Genomic DNA, 17,811 nt, shown 5'->3' with positions numbered 1-17,811 from the left:
GTGGCAGCTCTGTGCTCCACGTCCCTCACACCGGCCAACTCCCACTGCCTGTGTGCATCCAAGACCAGCCTCTCTCCCTTCTGCCTCCTCATGAAAGCCAACACTGTTCCACTGCCCAGCCTCGCCACAGCTGTGCTCAGCCCGCAGAGGGGAGACAGGACCGATGGCCCCAAGCTGGGGGACAAAGGCAGTCCTAATGCACCCTGCCCTTGCCCCAGGGAAGACTGAGCTGGGCACAGAGGGTGAGAGAGACTGCACGCAGCTAGGATTAACACGATTTATTTCATTATCAGTCTTACAAGTTGCTGAGGTTGGGCAAAGCCAGGATAGTAACTAAAATCCCGGGCACTTCTGTCAAGTGACAACCCGATTAGCAAGGCCCTGTTACTGAGCAGAGGGCAGCAGAGGGCACCCCAGGAACCACAGCACCTGCAGCGATGTTAAAAGCCCCTTCCCAGAGGCACCGGGTGGGGCTTGGCACGAAACTGCTGGGGGCCACTCCATTGGCTCTTGGTACCCACTGACCCCCTTTAGTGGAGGCACCAAGGAGGCAAGATGGGCTGGGCAGACAGCAAGATTGGAGCTTTCCCACCGAGGCGCTGTCTCTGGCCCTGATCTCCCCATCCACACGACAGAGCTACGCCCCTGGGAGGATGGCAGCCCACCCGCTTCCTGGGGTGAGACCTGTAGCCAGCCTGGGATGCGGCTGCTGCTTATTCTGTTTTCTTCCCTAGTATCAAACTGTTACCTAGTTACAGTGTGAGGAGGAGGGGACAGGCACTTAGGACCAAAGGTGGAAGGTAAAAACCCCTTTTCTACCCCGGTAAATAGCCCCAGGCTTTCTGGGGCTACACTGATTAAGAAATGGGATCAAAGCCCAGGGGTCATCCTGTCTCAAATCCACCACTAGTCTTCTGTGGCCGTGGTGACCACCCCGTGAACACGAGCAGCGCTGGGGCGTCCCTCCCCACTAGCCGGCCCTGTGTGGGGCAGTGGGCCTAGGGGTCCAGCAACTGTAAGCGGGGCTTGGGGTCATGGCTCCGGTCCAGGCCCAACTCGGCCCAGCCTCGTCAGCTTTGGTCCAGGTTCCTGAATGGCGCCTACCCACCCGCTTGTGTTGAGAGCTTGAGCGTTAGAGGGGAAGGGGGTGGGCAGGAAAAAAGAGCAGTTATTTTACACGTTTTTAAAAAGTTACAAGAAGGTTAACTGAGTAAAAAAAAAAAAGAAAAAAAAATCTTAAACCAAAAATCAAGCAGAGGGATGCTTCCCTCTCCTCCCCATTCCCTTGTAAAGAGCGGGGGCCTGTGGCCCGGGAACACTCAGATGATGGTGCAGGACTGAAAGGCGCCACCCTTGCGGCCGCCCCGTGTGGGCACGGCCTTGCCCTTCCCGTAGTACCCCGTGAAGATGGCCCTGACCTCCATCTTCTTGGCCAGGTTCAGCATCCAGCGCCCACTGCCCAAGGAGTAGAGCTTGCCCCGGCTAAGCTCACCCACCTCCTCGCCGCGGTTACCCCCCTTCTCCTGCTTCACAATCTCTAGCAGGTCAATACCCGTCTGCACGGCTTCCACATCACCCGCGCAGCCCAGGGTGATGTGCGCGCGGCTGCCCCGTGACAGGCTGTCAGAGGGGGACAGCTTGTCCACGTCGTTCGGCCACAAGGCCAGCTCCTGCTCACTCAGCTCTACCCGGGCTCCCGTCGTCTTGGGTGTCACAAAGAGGGCAGAGATGGTCAGCGTGAAGGCCTTGCAGTAGGATTTCTTCACCACCTACGGAGAGAGGACAGAGGACTGAGCTGGAGGTGGCGGCATCAAGAGAGGGACAGTGAGTGCCACCGAGCAGAGCCCGCAGACATCCACATCCATGGCCATGTGCTGGGAGGATGTCTTTCCACCGACACTGTCCAGGCTGCTTGAAAAAATGAAGGTGCCAGAGAGGCAGGAGAGAGCGGGCGTGAGACGCAAGGCTTCCTGAGCTCAGGCCGGGCTCCCCACCCACTAGCTTCAGGGCTCATTCACCTGTAAGAGACAGCTGAGGCTAGAACCCTCCTCACCGTGAGGACTAAAGAGCCTGGGGCTTCCCTGGTGGCGCAGTGGTTGAGAGTCCGCCTGCCGATGCAGGGGACACAGGTTCGTGCCCGGGTCCGGGAAGACCCCACGTGCTGCGGAGCGGCTGGGCCCGTGAGCCATGGTCGCTGAGCCTGCGCGTCCGGAGCCTGTGCTCCACAACGGGAGAGGCCACAACAGCGAGAGGCCCGTGTACCGCAAAAAAAAAAAAAAAAAAAGAGCCCGACAAGGGCTGTTGTCGTTACTACTCGACTCACCCTGTAAAAGCACCCTGGTATCCAGGCACTATCCTGGAGGATGGGGTGGAGGATGGGGTGAAGTCAGAAATAAAGGACTTTGATCAAAATCTACTCCATACACTTTGGCTTACATTATACCTGATTCTCTGAAAAAGCCCATCTCTCCGATTTTGACCATGAAATCTTCCCTATCTTGCTCATACCCCCGGTCCTAACAGTGTCTAGTGCATAACAGGTGCTTAATAAACATTGCCCAATGAGTGAACAGAGATGGGAGTGAAAGGGCCGTGTTCATTCATGCAGCTGTGGTAGGTGCTAAGGACACGAGGCGAACCACGCTGTAAACAGTGCTGCCCTCGGAGCTTCCATTCTTGTGGGAGGAGACCAATGAATAACCTAGGCAGAGAAGGGGGGGAGCTGGCAGAGGGTCACGGACGGCCTTGCTGTGAAGGCAACCTGAAGGAGGCTGGAGTCGGCCACGCCCGGTGGTTAAGGATCCCATGTCAGAGGCTGTGGGCGGGAGACCTGGGCTGTGTGGCAGGGACGGGGCTGGTACCCCTAAGCCAATAAGCCTCCCTGTCGACACTCCCCACTTCAGAGCGCAGCCAGGCTTCAGACTGGGGGTAAGGGACTTCTGGCCTTTGGAAGGGAACACAGGCTTAGAGGCCAGAGCAGGAGCTGTTGCCAACCAGCATTCTCTGCACGTCTGCGGAAGGAGCAGGTGCTGATGGGCAGGCCCTGGGGGGCACTACACGGGCTTCGGTGAGCTGGGGATGGAGCCGCCTCTTCCTGAGAGGCTGTCTGGTTCGTGGTCCCTGCCTTGAGCCGGTACCCATCTCCAGAAGAACCTGCCCTCTCCCCACCTCAGCCAGGTGTCCCCGAGGAGCACTCACATCCTGCTGGGCGTACTCGTCTGCCCCGGCGGCCTTCCCATAGTCACAGAACTTGGTTGTGCAGTGCAGTACGCCCGGGGGTCTCTTCCCAAAGTAGGTGACCAGTTCAATCTTCTCCCTGGGCTCATCCCCAGAGACAACTGAAGGGAGAGAGAGTGGGGCAGTCAGGGCGGGAGAGCAGGGGCATTGCCACATCTATCACCAAGACCATGGGAGACCCAGAGGAAAAAAAATCAGACATTAAGTATAAATTTGCAATCCACTATGATTGAGCGATCCACTACCGTTCATTAGTTGGTCAAATTAATAGCAACTTTGGAGCTATGAAAAGGTGTTGATACAAGTTCCCTGCTTTATGTTCTGCAGATTCTTACATCTCTTACCCAGATGTGAAAACTAAGGCACTTGTAACCCAGGGGTAGGTGGCATATGCCAAGGGAATCGGAACTGCACTAGCTACACATCTGAAAAGAGGGAAGCAGGTCATGAAAAATGGGGTAGAAAGAAAAAAGAGGTTGGGAACTGTGTGGTATAATGGAAGGAGCCCGAAACAGCGTAATTAACATCCAGCCCACTTCCAAGCCTGTGGACCTGGGGCAAGTGATTGACCCTAATCTGTCAATCAAATACAACTGGGGGTGACCACACATTCCAGTTTTCCCAAGACCACCAAGACCAGGTAAGTATTAGTCGTGCCCCATTTCACTCAGGGGCCACTTGAACAAGAAGTTACATGGTCAGCCTCGTTTGGTGAAAGAAAGCCTGCAATGGGCCTGGTGCAGGAAGGGTCTTGGGAGGTAACAGGATGACATTATGTGGCTGGTGGTTTCGATGAGACTTGGGGTAGCTGTGATTTCAATTTCCAGACTCTAAGCCTTGTGGCTAGCTTCAGAGTCACTAGGCTTTTCCTGTTTACCCCCAGGGTTGAATCCCTGTGAAGGACGTCGCTCACCCTCCACAGGGGAGGGAGACCTCTACTCTGAGGGCAGGCCTTGTTTGTGGCCCGTTACATTTCTCCTACTGTGTCCTGGGCAGAAGGATCCCAGTTTTTAATGGTAAAAGCATCTTCAAGAGGCAATCTCCAGGGCAGAACCAGCTCTAACTGGGAGCCCTGCCTTGGGAGCTTCTCTGTCATGCTCTTCACAGGTAAAGGGCTCACGCCCGGCTGGTGCAGGCACCACAGTTCCCCAGTTTCCCAGCATTCGAATTTTAGGAGCCGAGATAAGAGTTCTCTGAGAACTTATACCGGCACAAATTACCTCTGACAATGCAAAGGAACACGGGTGGGGATATTTCAAGTATGAAGATAGTCTAAAATCAGGGGGAGCTAGGAATGAGTTAAAGGAAGAACAGATGATTAGTGGGAGTGGGTGACATATTCCCCAACGGGCCACTGGAGAAGGAGGGCCACCAGGGTCCTTCCCTATCCCAAACCTCCCCTCTCGATGGAGCAAACAGCCCCTGCAGGAGCGAACCCTGGTCCAACCCAGTAAGGGGAGGCCCCTCTAGAGGCAACAGAGTCGAGCTTTCACTACAGCTTTGGGCAAACCCCGCAACCCTTCTGGGCATTTTCCCATCTGCAAAAACGAGGGGCTAGACTAGGGAGACTCTTCTCTGGAGCTGTGGGATGCCACAGGAGGTGCGCTGGATAGCTCAAGGCCTGGGAACCATCGCCAGTGGAGTCACAATAGTCCAAGTTGTCATTTTTCTGCAGCTTAGGGCTGCATGGCATATTCTATTCTAGAAAATAGTTCTGCTGCTAAAAATGAGTTTGAGAACATCGGACCAGATTCTCCCTCCAAGGTTTTACGAAATGTTGATGTAGTAAGTAATTTGTTTTTCCCACCTCTAAGACGGGGTCAGTGGCCTCGATCCAGGCTGGGAGAGCGCAGATGGGGAGCAGAGGGCAGGAGGAAGGGTGCGGTGAGAGGGAAGGTGCCTGGCAAACGCCTCTCCCATAACCCACGGAGCGTCCACCACCCAAAGCGGCCTCTGCCGGTACCAGGTGAGCCCCCTGCCTCCCCCAGTGCTTTGAGAACAATGGTCCCGTGCCCAGCAAGAGGGGCTTACGAATAAGGCTAACTGCCCCCACCCGCCCACACCCCGCCACCTACAGTGTCGCAGCTCCTTCTTGAAGGCCTTGTGGTTGCCCAGCTCCTCGAGGAAGGCCTGGCCGGCTTTGCGGAGGCCCTCGGAACTCTTCTTGGTCAGGAACCAGCCGAAGTAGAGCGGCAGGAAGTCCTTCTCCAAACCAGGCTTCAGCTTCTTCAGATCGTCGGCTGACAGCTGCCACTGGTTCTTCTCCTTGAGCTGGGCACAGTCCAGCCGCCACGCGGTCTTGGGCTCCACCAGCACCACCTGGTACTGGTACTGGTCGGCCATCTCAAAGAGTTGTTCCAGCCGCTCCCGCTCGTGGTTGGTGTCATCCAGCACGAGGACCCGGACGTCCCGGCGGCAGTAAGCAGCCAGGTCCTCATCCAGCTGCTTGTACTCCTTGGAGAAGGCCCCCCGGGCACCGGGGTTGATCTTGTAGGTGTCGGCGGACACCATCTTGGTGCCATCCCGGTACCTGTCCACGATGACCCGGGCCAGCGTGGACTTGCCGCTCCCGGGCAGGCCGCGCAGAATGAAGAGCGTTTTGCATTCCTGCAGTGCGGCCACAGTCTCCTCGTCCTGCAGGAAGGGAAACTGCAGCTCTGGCTTGTCCTTGGCTCCTGAGGATGACATTTTGCGGAAGAAGATCTTGGGCAGGAACGTTTGGCTCTTTCGGGAGAAGCCTCTATTCTGTGTGAGGAGGGGAAGACAGACATCAGCCAGGTCACTCGGGGCCACCCCGCCAGCTTCGCCTCCTTGTCTCTGGCCTCATTCTAACCGGGAACCCCAGCTGGCTCAGGTGCTACGGCCCTGATTGACAGGCACCCCTGGTGCCTTGGGCACCCTTCCAAGCCTTGGGTTGCTGGACCGTCTCTCCTAGGTCCTTGAGACCCGATGGCTTCTGGCTTTGCAGGATGGAGAGGGATGCTTGTCTGAGCGGTCCTAAACTCTTTCCTCTAGTGAGAACCGTAGCCTCAAGGATTAGCCTCAAGGATCGCCCACTGCTGCCACCTCGAAAGGAAAACGGTGCTGGAAGTGTGTGCAGGGCAGGGCCTGAAGCCTGCGTTTCTAGGAGTGGACCCCAACTTTATATTCCTGGCACTTATTAAGGATGACCTCTTTGGAGGTGGGGGGCTCTATGTCTGGGCAAAGCCACAGCAGCCGTGGCCCTGAGGGCACAGAGCAGGGTGAGGGTGGAGAAGGGTCACCCAAAGACCGCCTCCCTTCCCCCAACAATGCCAGTGACAGATAATACTCTCTTGTCTGGGATGGGGGGACAATGGTCCCACAGAAGGGCTGGCGGGGGGCAGGGCAGGAGAGCGCTAGACAAAGGGCTTCATTCAGCACGCCCGCCACCTCCTCCTCCTCTCCCTTGGACCCCCCCCAAAGTCGTGGTCTTTGTGCCTGCCCCAGGACTGGGCGGTTCAGGGCACCTGCGTCCAGGGTCTAGCTCCGCTCACCCCTTGCTGTGTGTCAGCAGCACCTCTCTGAGCCACTTGTTTTCCTGCCTGCTAAAACCCACGGGTGACAATCAATAGTTTTTACTGTACAGCGTCTTCTCCTCTAAACCGGGAGGCCCCACCTCCCGCCAGCACCCTGAGTGCTCGGCTGGCGTACATTGATCTCAGACAAGGCCCTGGGCAGGGGAGGGCGCCGAACGCCAGCCCAGCGCGGGCCCAGCGCATGCTACCCCGGCCCACCCGCCAGCCGGGTCGGCTCCGGGGCAGCACCTTCTGCAGAGCGGTTCCCTTCCTCCTCCAGCTCCGTCCGCACTCCCCACTCTCCCAGCACCACCCCTATCTCAGGCCTGTACCGGAGAGCCAAGAAAGCCCCGACTCAACTCCGGAACTTCGGGTCCTCATTTGCATGCCACTTCCTCTCCTAAATTCCCCAATACTCCCGTTTTCCCCTAAGGTGCCACCCCGGCCCGGTTTGCTTGCTCCCCTCCCGGCCTTCCCGCGCCCGCTCACCATGATGAGGAGGGGGCGCCGCCGTCACAGCACCAGCTCTCCGGGGCCGCCCGCCTGCGCGGAGGGACACGGAGTGTAGCGGTGACGCGACCCCACTGGGGGCCGCCTTACATAGCCCGGGGGCGGAGCGCGCGCGGGCTGGCCCCGGGTGGGCCAAGCCCGGCCCCCTTTGCGCAGGCGCGGCGAGTCGAAACCCGAAACTGACTCGGCGCTGGGGCGTGGCGGCAGTGCTGCCGGCCGCCCTCCCGCACGCCCGCCGCATGGGGCACCTGGGCTCCGAGGCACCTGTGCGGCGACGGAGGCTGGGGGGTGGGGAGCGGAGGGCTTGTGCGGCCTCTTCTTCTTGTACAAGGTAATGATGAACTCCTTGAAGAGGCAGGCAGTCACCCCTCCCGGGTCCCGCGCCGAGATTAGGTTGAGGCGAGGGAGGCAGGGTCGTGCAAGTACAAGGTCGAATCCTGTCTTTATTTTAAATTTTGATATTTTACTCATCATCGGGTTTTGCATTAATTGTTTTTTACAGTATTGCATTAAAATACTTTCTCTTCCTTATTGAGTTTTTTGGCCTTACGTTCCTTAAAAGTTGCATCTGAAATGCCTCACTTGCCTCCCCCTAGCCCGGCAGGTCCCAGCCTCTGCCCCAACCAACCCCAGCCGTTTGGGACTAGGATGGCAGTGGCCAAAGGAGCAGATGAATAATGTAATGAAATCCTAACTCGCGTCCTCAGCTGCTCAGCCACCCCCTCTGTGAAACCACTGAAAGCTCACTGGGTGGGTATTTAAGAGCTTCCTGTGCACCAGGGGCTGTGCTAAGCACCCGTATAATCTTTACACCAGTCACTGAGGCAGGTACTCGTTACACAGAGGAGGAGACAAGCTGGAGGAGCCTGGTTTACTTGACTGTACCGCCCGGCCCTGGGGTGGCACAGGTGGGTCCAGCCGCAGCTCCTACTCTCAGCTGCTCCCTGTTCATGGGCAGACACCTTCCTTCTCCCTCTGGGCTCCTAGAGCCCCACCAGTGCCAGCGTGCACTTCATTGTTTTCAAGGCTTAGGGGTTTACAAGTAGGTCTCCCTCACTGTGTGGTGGCTGAGGCTGTCCCATCCTTATTTCTTCCAGAAAGCCTCCCACAGTGCCCTGCACACAGTAGGTACTCAGCAAGACCAATGGCCAGCAGCTGGGCAGACATACCTCTACTCCCAGGCCTTTCTCTTTCCTCCCCCCTTTAAGCTTTTTGAGCTCCTTGGAGCTCGTCCGTTTCTTCACTCTCCTGAAACCCTTTCTTCTTAGCACCTTTCTCATTTCTTCCATGAGGTCCTTGCACAGGGCCTGGGGAGGAGGACCGCATTTCACACCTCGGTCACATTCTGGGTCAGGCCTTGTTTGGGGGTCTCCGTGTTTCTCACCTAATCAGAACATCAGAGTTCTGCCTGGAAAGTGGTACCCCATGCCCACTCATTCATTCTCTAAGGCTCTTCTGAGAATGGGTGGGGGTAAGGAGGCAAAATGACAGACTCAGGGTTTGTAAGAGTGAAAGATGCACATTTAAAAGGAACACAGTAATAGAAAGAGACAGAGGTGACCTGTGGGACCCAGTCCACATGTTTTCCTATTAGAGACAAATCTCAGCTTGAAGGTCCAGTTTAATAAGATCTCCGTGGTCCCTGTGAACGCCAGCCTCCCGATTGTAATGCCTGCTCGATGGCTTCATTCGTCTTCCTTTTCATCTTTTTCCATTTTTTCAGAATTTTCTGTTATTTCTGGTTCTCTTATTTCTCCCGATTCTGTTTTCCCCAGTACTTTGGACCCTCTTCTGCCGATTTCTGAAAGTGTCTTCTCTAGTCCTTCGGACTCCCTCGTGCTTGATTCTTCTGAGAGGTTTTGGTCCAGTTCTGAAGGCCTCCTGTAAATTTCTCTTGTTTCCCCTCTGTTCACTGCTGTTAGTTTCCTGCCTGCTTCTCCAGATTGTCCCTCGGCAACATCTCCTGGACCTCCCTCCATCGCAGCTGGTTCTTTTCTCCTTGAGGGGCTGGCTTTTTCTACTTCTCCTCTCTGGCTATGTTCTTCTGGTCCACTAGCTGTGATCCCCAGGGTTTCCTTAGACAAGTCACCTTCGGTCGCTTTCTCACTCTCCATTTGCTCCCGCTCGCACTGCTTCCTCACCTTCTCAGTGACCTTCTCGGGTTCATCTCTCATTCTCATCGTTTCCTTCTCCTTTGCCATCACTGTTATACTATCCAACGTAGTGGCATCTTCTGAAAAACAAGAGAAAGGAGGGAAGAAAGGTAGAAGTTTGTCCATCTCCGGGCCTGGGGGAACCCCAGCCTGTGGGGACCTGTGCTTCTAAGAGACAGCACCCCTTTCCAAAATGAGAAAAGGGATCATTTACTGAGCACCAGCTCTGTTCCTGGCATCATGTGAGCGGCACAGATTATACCGTTCAGTCATCAAAAAACAACATAGAGGGCTTCCCTGGTGGCGCAGTGGTTGAGAGTCCGCCTGCCGATGCAGGGGACGCGGGTTCGTGCCCCGGTCCGGGAGGATCCCACGTGCCGCCGAGCGGCTGGGCCCGTGAGCCATGGCCGCTGAGCCTGCGCGTCCGGAGCCTGTGCTCCGCAACGGGAGAGGCCACAGCGGTGAGAGGCCCGCGTACCGCAAAGAAAAAAAAAAAAAATTTCATAGTGTTACTGATTCGAGTTTGCAGTCGAGGGACCTGAGATTGATAGAGGGGAAATCACACACGATGGTTACACTGCAAATAAATAACTGGCAGAGCCAGGATTTGAACCCAGGACAGTCTGCCCCCAGACCACATTCTTTCTTTTTCCCTACGAGAACTAGCACAGGTGCTGGGAAAGGACAGAGGCTTCTCCTCCAGCATCCCCGTTCTGCATTTCCCTTCGTCCCTGGGAAGCATATTCATCACTTGTTGGGAGGTTCCCCGTAAAAATGTGAGCAGATTGTGGTGGAAGTTCGGATGGAGAGCAATTTTACAACCCAAGGGATCTTTGCTCGTTGTTTTTACCAGCTACAGAGAAAAGTTACCAATCCCTTCCTGAGTCTCCTTCCACTTCCTGGAAGTCCTGGTTTCTAAGCCGCCTATAGGGGCTCTGGGTTCAGAGCAGGAAAATGACGTGGTTTGGCCAAGACACATGCAATGCTGCCACCTGCTGTCCGGGAAGGGAAGTGCCCAGCAGCTGCCGGCCTCAGGGCCTTCCGGAGGAGTTTTCAGGATGCCTTTCCCAGCACTCCGTCGGCCAAGGGAGGAGGATGCTTGGAGCATCTGCCACTTCCCTGCTGTACCCTTCACATTATTCCTTCTGTGGCTTCTGAGCGCAGTTCCAAGGGTGTGTGGAGGCACAGGCAGATCTCTGAGGGGATCTGGCCACCACGTGGCAGGTGCTGGATAATAAAAGGCTGTCATCTGGCTGCTCAGGTGCCCAGAAACCCCATGCCCAAATTCCCGCTGCTGTACCTGGATCAGAGCGGGTTTCAGCCTCGGTGCCTGCAAGGGGCTCTGTCCCCCGAGGAGCCCGGAGCCCCAGCCCCAGCTACCCTTTACTGCGATTTGGCTGGAGGGAGGGCCCCTCAGAGGGGCAGACAGAAACTGCACAAGCGTGGGAAAAGCATGGGTTCCAGAGGTAGGCTGCTGGAGACTGGAATCCGCTGTGGGACTTTAACCCCTCTGCCTCCATGTCCACACCCGTAAAATCAAGCACGGAATACTTATTTCTTAGTGCTCTGGGATCAGATGAGTCGGTATGTATAAAGCTTAGACGAGCGCCTGGCATGCAGGAAGCACCGAGTGGAGGTCAGCTTCTCTTATCATCCCTGCCCTTCTGGGGCCCGTCCCTGGTCCCTGTCGACGGTGGGGCCTGGAGTCCCAGCCACTTCCCCTTCCCTCACTCCTTTCATGGGAGCCAGTCAGACAGCCTAGAGCAAGGCGGGGGATCAAAGGCCTCTCTACTCCCTGGAGCCCTCGGGAGAAAGAATGTGATAAGGGCTAGACCCTGCCACCTGTGCACCTCGGCTGGCCCTTGGGTCCCCTGCGCTGCCCACTGCTGGCCCTGAAGAGCAGCTGCCGGCAGCAGGGGAGCGTGTGGATCCGAGTCAGACTGCTGTGTGACGTGGGCAGATCACTCAGGCTCCAGTGCCCCCAAAACAGTACCTACCTCCTAGGTGGTGAGGACCGAGTGAGATCATTCTGTCTAATGCTTAACCCAGTGTCGGGCCAGCGGTAAGAGCCCCCGCAGTGTAAGCTACTGTCATTCCACCTCTGTCTTTGCTCCTGCTGTTTCCCACCGGAAATGCCCTCAACCTTCCATCTTGTATCTGGAAAATGCTTGGGCATCTTTTGGAGCCTGAAGCAGAAGATTCTCCCTCTTGGAAGCATTCCCTACCTCCCCACAGAACTGGGAGCGCCCCTGCCCGGGACCTCACAGCAGAGCACTGTCCCCCTGCACAGCAGGCTCCGGTGCAGGAGCCCTGGTCGCCGGCAACTCTAATCGCCTGGCTCTCCCACTGGGCTGTGGGCTCCTCCAGGGCAGGGACCAAGCTTCTGTCTCCTCCCAAATCTCACACCTTCCTGGCACGTGACAAGAGCTCAACAAGTAGTTGATGAATTGATTAAAGAAACACGGGAGTACTGAAGAAATAGGGCAGACAGCATGGGTTCTGACCCCAGCCCGAGGTCTCCCTCTCCTGTCCCAAGAAAGGCTGGGGTTGGTGGCGGCACTGAAATCAGAATACTTGGTGAGCAGTGCCAAGCCCCCGACCGAAGGAATGGCAGGAAAGCATGGCGAATACTGCCAGAAGGAAAGCAGAGGGAGCGTTCTGAGGTTGCCGTCTTTGGGCCCCAGAACTCACCTTTCTCCGTCTTATCTTTGAGTATCTCCCTGTAGTTGGTTTTCTTCAGCTCTTCAATGATCCCCTTGTTGACATCGTCCAGGGCCTGTGGGTGGCAGAGGAGCTGGTGAGCTCTCTTAACCCCGTGTGACCTGTCCTTTCCCCACCCAAGCCCCAGCGCCAGGAGGCAGGGCTGTGCAGGACCCTGCCCCCTCCCCTTTCCCCTGGCTCCTCTGAAGACTGCCGCCCTGAGGTTAGTGGATACTATGCACTTGGAACTCCCCACACAAAGTGGTATGAGAGATAGCACGGCTTGCAGGCAACTCAAACTCATTTCCCTCGGGCTCAGGCCTGTTCTGGGGGGTTGCGTCTGTCTACTGAGTCCCACCTTTTTACCTAAAGCTTCTCTTGGCTTCAGCCAGTGTAAAAGAGACAAGGCAAGCCCTTCAGCCCTCAGCCAGGCAGCAAGCCAGGGGACTCAGCCACACACTGTGGCTGGGGGCTGGCCTGCCTTCTGAAGGGCTCCCACGGTGTCTGCAGGACCCCCGGGGACCTGGAACTCAGCCTGTGTGCATCTTGAGGGCAACTCTGCCCTCTTCGTCGCAGCCCTCCCCCGACCCACCCGGGGCAGAACACCACTAAACACTCAGGAAACGTCTGCCGGGCCTGGACTCTCTTGTGCAGCGTTGGTCTGCCCCGCCCCCCCCGTATGGTTTCCTGCCTGGAGATGCCATTCCGGGGGGTGAAAGGTCAGGGGCCTGGTCCCATGAGGAGCCACTTAGGGCCGTGGGTCCATTTGGCTTGACAGGCGCTTCTCTTTGCCTCCTACTTTCAAAACCTGCCCAGCCTCCAAGGCGACCTCAAACCCTCCTGTAGGGGAAAGGCCCAGCCCTGCCTACCCGCCGAGGCTCTCACGCTGAATCCCCTAGTCCCTGTCGCACGGGTCAGGAACGAGGGCGTTGTGTTCTAAGCTTCCTGTAGACACCACACTTCCTGAGGGCCGGGACCATGGTCGTCACCTTTGGTGCAGTGATGGGAAGACTTTAGATCTGCACCGTGTGGTACCCAGAGGCCTCACGTGGCTATTGGGCCCTTGAAACATGGCTGGTGTGACTGAGGAACTGAACCGTAACTTACTTACTTTTAATTCCTTTTACTCTAAATGGCTGCCTGACCAAGCAGCGCAAGAGGGTGAGGCAATCACGCTGATTTCTTATCGGCTCCTGGGGGCGGGGCGGGGGATGGGGGGGGCTGGTACTTCTCAAACTGCAAGTCCCAAAACGCGCTTAGGAGGGCTCAGCCAGCATTAAAGAAAAGGAATGAAAAGAAAATAGAATAGAGTAGGAAATATCAGTGTACATAGTAAAGGTAAATATGCTTTGTAAAACTTTCTATTTTTTGTCTGTTTTTTCAAAGAAAAATATGTGTATTGAGGTGAGTTCTCTGGCAGTCCAGTGGCTGGGACTCCGAGCGAGCGTGCACTGCCGAGTGTGCGGGTTCGACCCCTGGTCTGGGAACTAAGATCCTGCAAGCTGCACTGCAGGGCGTGGCCCAAAATAAAAAGTTCACAGTATGGGTATTGGTTGGGTTGCTATATAACCTGATGGCAGTAACAAACAGTGGAGAGCCACTGCCCTACCCAGAATGCGCCCTGCGGTTGGGGGGTGGGGCTGAGAGCCCGGGGGAGGGGGGGGGCCCACCCAGCCCCAGAGCCGGCCCTGCGGGGAAGAGGCTTACGTTGATGATGGCCTGCTGTGCCCGGCTGTTATGGATGAGCTTTGCTCTCTCCAGGGCCTTCTCAAAGTTGTTCACTGCCGACTGGAAGTCTCTCAGCTTCACTGAAGAGCACGAGGGAGACAGGTAGATTGTGACACTGTGTGCTGCACAATATGGCTGCCCTGCAGGTGCCAGTGGCCCTCGGGAGCAGCCCCAGGCGGGCAGCATCTGGGCCTCCCAGCACCACCCTTTCCAGACATTTCCTGGGTCCTCACCCAGGACATTTCTGGTCCTCACCGCTAAGGACCAGAACCTGAGAAGCTGAGCCTTGGATTTCAGGTGCAAAGAGTCAGTGAGGGAAGGGGGCTGTGCCCACATCATGCGTCTCCAGGGGGACAACTCCATCTTGCCCCATCTTTAGATTGTTCCAGAAAAGATCTTTTTTTTTTTTTTAATGTTCACTCAAATTTGTTAAGAACACTGTGGAGACCAAACACATCTGGATGGGCTGGCTGTGACTTGTGGGCCAGCGGCTGGGACATCAATGCCCACTGGTACAATCCGAACCCAGAGAGGAGGCAGCTCCCCCGAGCTCACTCACCAGACAGGTTAGTGCTGGGCCAGGGATGATGGCCTATGGACTGATTGACTGCCCTTGAAAAGAGGTTAATTTCAGGAAGGAAGGAGAAAAGTGCTCACCTGCCAGGGTCTGGGAACACCACACTCCACTTTCTTTACACACCACTGCTTCCTCTTATAACTGAGGACCCCAAGATCCACCCCTCCCCATGAACTGCTTTGGGATCCCCGGGGAAAGAAGGGCCTTGTGTCCATAAGTCAAACTGCAAAAGGCATTATATCTGAAAAGCAATTCTAATATAGTTCTGAAAGTCTGTAGAGTCACAGTGAATGAGGTCACTACATATTTCTTTTTCAAATACACATTTGAAAGGAAGGAAAGTCACTGTAATCCCTCAGAGACCACCCTGAATAAATGTCAATGTCATTCGGACACCGCAGGTCGGAATAGGAGTCATAACACTTACGGGAGTGACGCAGTAAAGGCCGTTCCTTTTAACTGAATCCATAACCTGAAGTTATCTTCATTCTGGGAGCCCTTTTCCTCTTCTTTTCCCCCCTCTGTGTATCCACAAATCTACATATTTATATTTACATTTTCGTTGAGCCATAAATTGACTTTTCTAAGGATTGTAATTGTTTCTCATCTGTGTTAGAAACACTTATGGGAAGCTGACGAGAGGGCAGGAAGGAAGAAATGAGTATTTCTGGAGTGCTCGCTATATGCTAGTTCTTGTTCTAAGTGCTTACACGCTTAGGTATTACCTTATTTCTTCACACCAACCCTCTAGGTACATACTATTGATATAATTATCCCTATTTACAGAGGACGAAACTGAGACACAGAGTGGCACTTGCCAGGAGGGCCCAGAGCCCAAGATCTGCCCGCTCGGCTGTGTTGCCTCTACAACCCAGTGGCTCTCGGGCTGCTGCACTCGATTGGATTTTTCCACCCTAGAGTGGGGAAACTGAGACCGGCAGTGAGTGGCCTGTTTCTCCAAAGGCCCTCAGGGCCTAATAAGACCTCCAGTGGTTAGGACTGGGTGCTTTCACAGCTGGAGCCTGGGTTCAATCCCTGGTTGCGGAACTAGGATCGTGCAAGCCCTGCTGCACAGCCAAAGAAAGAAAAGTCCTCCAGGAACAGGAAAGAGTTCTAGGAAAAGCCACAGTAGTCATGTCTTCCCCAGTTTACAGTTTTCAAGTGGTTTTCTCTATGTTTTTAGGGAAGAATCTACAAGACGTAACGAGGCCCAGGAGTCCCTGTGGGTCTGGCCCCTCACCAGCCTCCTCTCTCCAGACTTTCCTGGCCCCCAGGAGCTTGACAATGGTCTCCTTCAGTTTCTTAAATCAGCCAAACTCCTGCCCACCTCCCTAAATGCAGTCCCTTTGGCCGAAAAGTTCTGTCTTCAGATCTTGGAACAGCTGGTGCCTTTGCATTCTTAATGTTTCTGCTTAAAAGTTACTCCTCAGGCATGCGGGCAGGAGATAGTTACCAGTTTTGCTCCCTACTGTATGCCCAGCTTTGGCGCCTAGAAGGTGCCAGGTAAGCATCTGGGATGTGAATAAGTGCTAAGGCCCCTGATCAGAGCACCTATCACGCTTCCTCCTTCTCTGGGGTCAGCTGCGTGCCCGGAGCAGGGCAGCTCAGCACAGAGATTAGGAGCCCGAGCTCCACTGCTTGCTTATTACTGTAAGCTATTTGTTTTTTAAGTTCATATTAGGAAATATTTCAAATATACAGAGAAGTCGGAGGAATAGTATCATGAGCCCCCATTACTCATCACCCAGCTTCAAATACCATATGACGTCACTTATATGTGGTAGCTTAAAAAATGATACACATAGGGCTTCCCTGGTGGCACAGTGGTTGGGAGTCTGCCTGCCGATGCAGGGAACACGGGTTCGTGCCCCGGTCTGGGAAGATCCCACATGCCGCGGAGCGGCTGGGCCCGTGAGCCACGGCCGCTGAGCCTGCGCGTCCAGAGCCTGTGCTCCGCAGCAGGAGAGGCCGCAGCAGTGAGAGGCCCGCGTACCGCAAAAAAAAAAAAAAAAAACCGCAGGAAAAAAAAAAATGATACACATAAACTTATTTACAAAACAGAAGCTAACTCACAGACTTAGAAAACAAACTTACCAAAGGGGAAAGGTTATGGGGAGAGATAAATTAGGATAAATTAGGAGGTTGGGATTAACATATACACACTACTACATATGAAACAGATAAGCAACAAGGATCTACTGCACAGCACAGGAGACTCTACTCAGTGCTCTGTAATAACCTATATGGGAACAGAATCTGAAAAAAGAATAGACCTATGTACATGTGTAACTAAATCACTTTGCTGTACACCTGAAACTAACACAACATTGTAAATCAACTATACTCCAATATAAAATTTAAAAAATTTAAAAAATACCAAAATATCACCAATCTTGTTTCATCTGTTCCTCCTCACCCCTGCCCCTTGCTGTTTTTTACCAACTTTATTGAGATGTAATTCACTTAGTATAAAATGCACCCGTTCGTAAGTATACAGTTCAACGATCTGGGGTAAATTTATAGGCTTGTGCAATGATCAGCACAACCCGATCTTAGAACTTTTCCATCACCCTAAAAAGTTCCCTCACGTGACCTGGGGCAATCTGCTGAACCACTCGGAGTCTCCGTTTCCCCAACTATAAGGGGGCAATAATGCCTCCATCGCTGGCTTGCACGGTGATTAGGTACAAGAAGGCACATGTAAAGGCGACCGAGGCAAGAGGAGTGGAGCTGTTTTGATGACGACATGACACTGTGCTGGTCTGCAGATGAGTTCCTCAAGGGCAGGGCGGCTCTCAGGGGCCCCCAAGCCCTAACTGAGCTTAGCTTAAAGTAGGCACTACATACGCTGGTCAAAATGCAGGGGTGTATCCCCACTCTCAGAATCGGAACTCTCAACGCAGGGATACACTGGGATGGTAAGTTCAGGCCACAGGATTCCCGGCCCTGACGTGGGAAAGATAGGGTGGTCCTCATGGGGCCCATACCTTGTGCCTGTGCCACCAGAACACTGGCGTTCAGCTGCCACTCAATGTCCCCTTCCTCCTCGGCGCACTGCTGGGACTTCTCACCATAATTCTGGGCCTGCCAGGCCTGGTCCAGCTCCAAGTAGCAGCGGCCAATCTCGTGGAACAGCCAGGTCTTCTCCAGGGTGCTTTTGGCCAGAGGGATCTTCTCCTCCCATCTGGGGACACAAGAACCAGGGTCAGCTCCTTCCGCTCAGGCCCTGCACTCAGCCGTAGGAGGCTGGGCTTCCTACTGGTGGCAGAAGAAAAACTGTTCTCCAACTACCACCCCTTTTAGGGGTGGAGCTAACAAGCATTAACATATTTTTAAACTACTAAAGTTATTTTGCTGTATCTATGGGACT

The 17,811-nt window shown here is 54.8% G+C and overlaps 1 protein-coding gene across 5 annotated transcripts in view; it reads right to left on the bottom strand.

Moving 5' to 3' along the window:
- Nucleotides 1-263: 263 nt before the first annotated feature.
- The window catches only part of LOC116745050 (2',3'-cyclic-nucleotide 3'-phosphodiesterase), a 36,039-nt gene continuing 18,491 nt past the window's right edge, over nt 264-17,811 (bottom strand). Inside the window, exons 9-15 of one of the 5 annotated variants that reach the window (XM_032615353.1) lie at nt 17,429-17,625; nt 13,844-13,944; nt 12,128-12,212; nt 9,425-9,516; nt 5,313-5,982; nt 3,199-3,338; nt 264-1,769 (exon numbers count right to left, since the gene is read on the bottom strand). In XM_032615353.1, coding sequence (XP_032471244.1) covers nt 1,320-1,769; nt 3,199-3,338; nt 5,313-5,982; nt 9,425-9,516; nt 12,128-12,212; nt 13,844-13,944; nt 17,429-17,625 — 1,735 coding nt within the window. In that variant the 3' untranslated portion in view covers nt 264-1,319. Of the gene's footprint in view, nt 1,770-3,198; nt 3,339-5,312; nt 5,983-7,022; nt 7,042-7,262; nt 7,418-9,424; nt 9,517-12,127; nt 12,213-13,247; nt 13,945-17,428; nt 17,626-17,811 lie in introns of those variants that run through there. The other 4 variants (XM_032615354.1, XM_032615355.1, XM_032615356.1 and 1 more) reach the window with 4 other exon arrangements.

Source organism: Phocoena sinus, chromosome 20 (assembly GCF_008692025.1).
Source record: "Phocoena sinus isolate mPhoSin1 chromosome 20, mPhoSin1.pri, whole genome shotgun sequence".
Classification (NCBI taxonomy): domain Eukaryota; kingdom Metazoa; phylum Chordata; class Mammalia; order Artiodactyla; family Phocoenidae; genus Phocoena; species Phocoena sinus.
The sequence above is the reverse complement of the archived record's forward strand: the minus strand, read 5'-3'. Positions and strand labels throughout refer to the sequence as shown.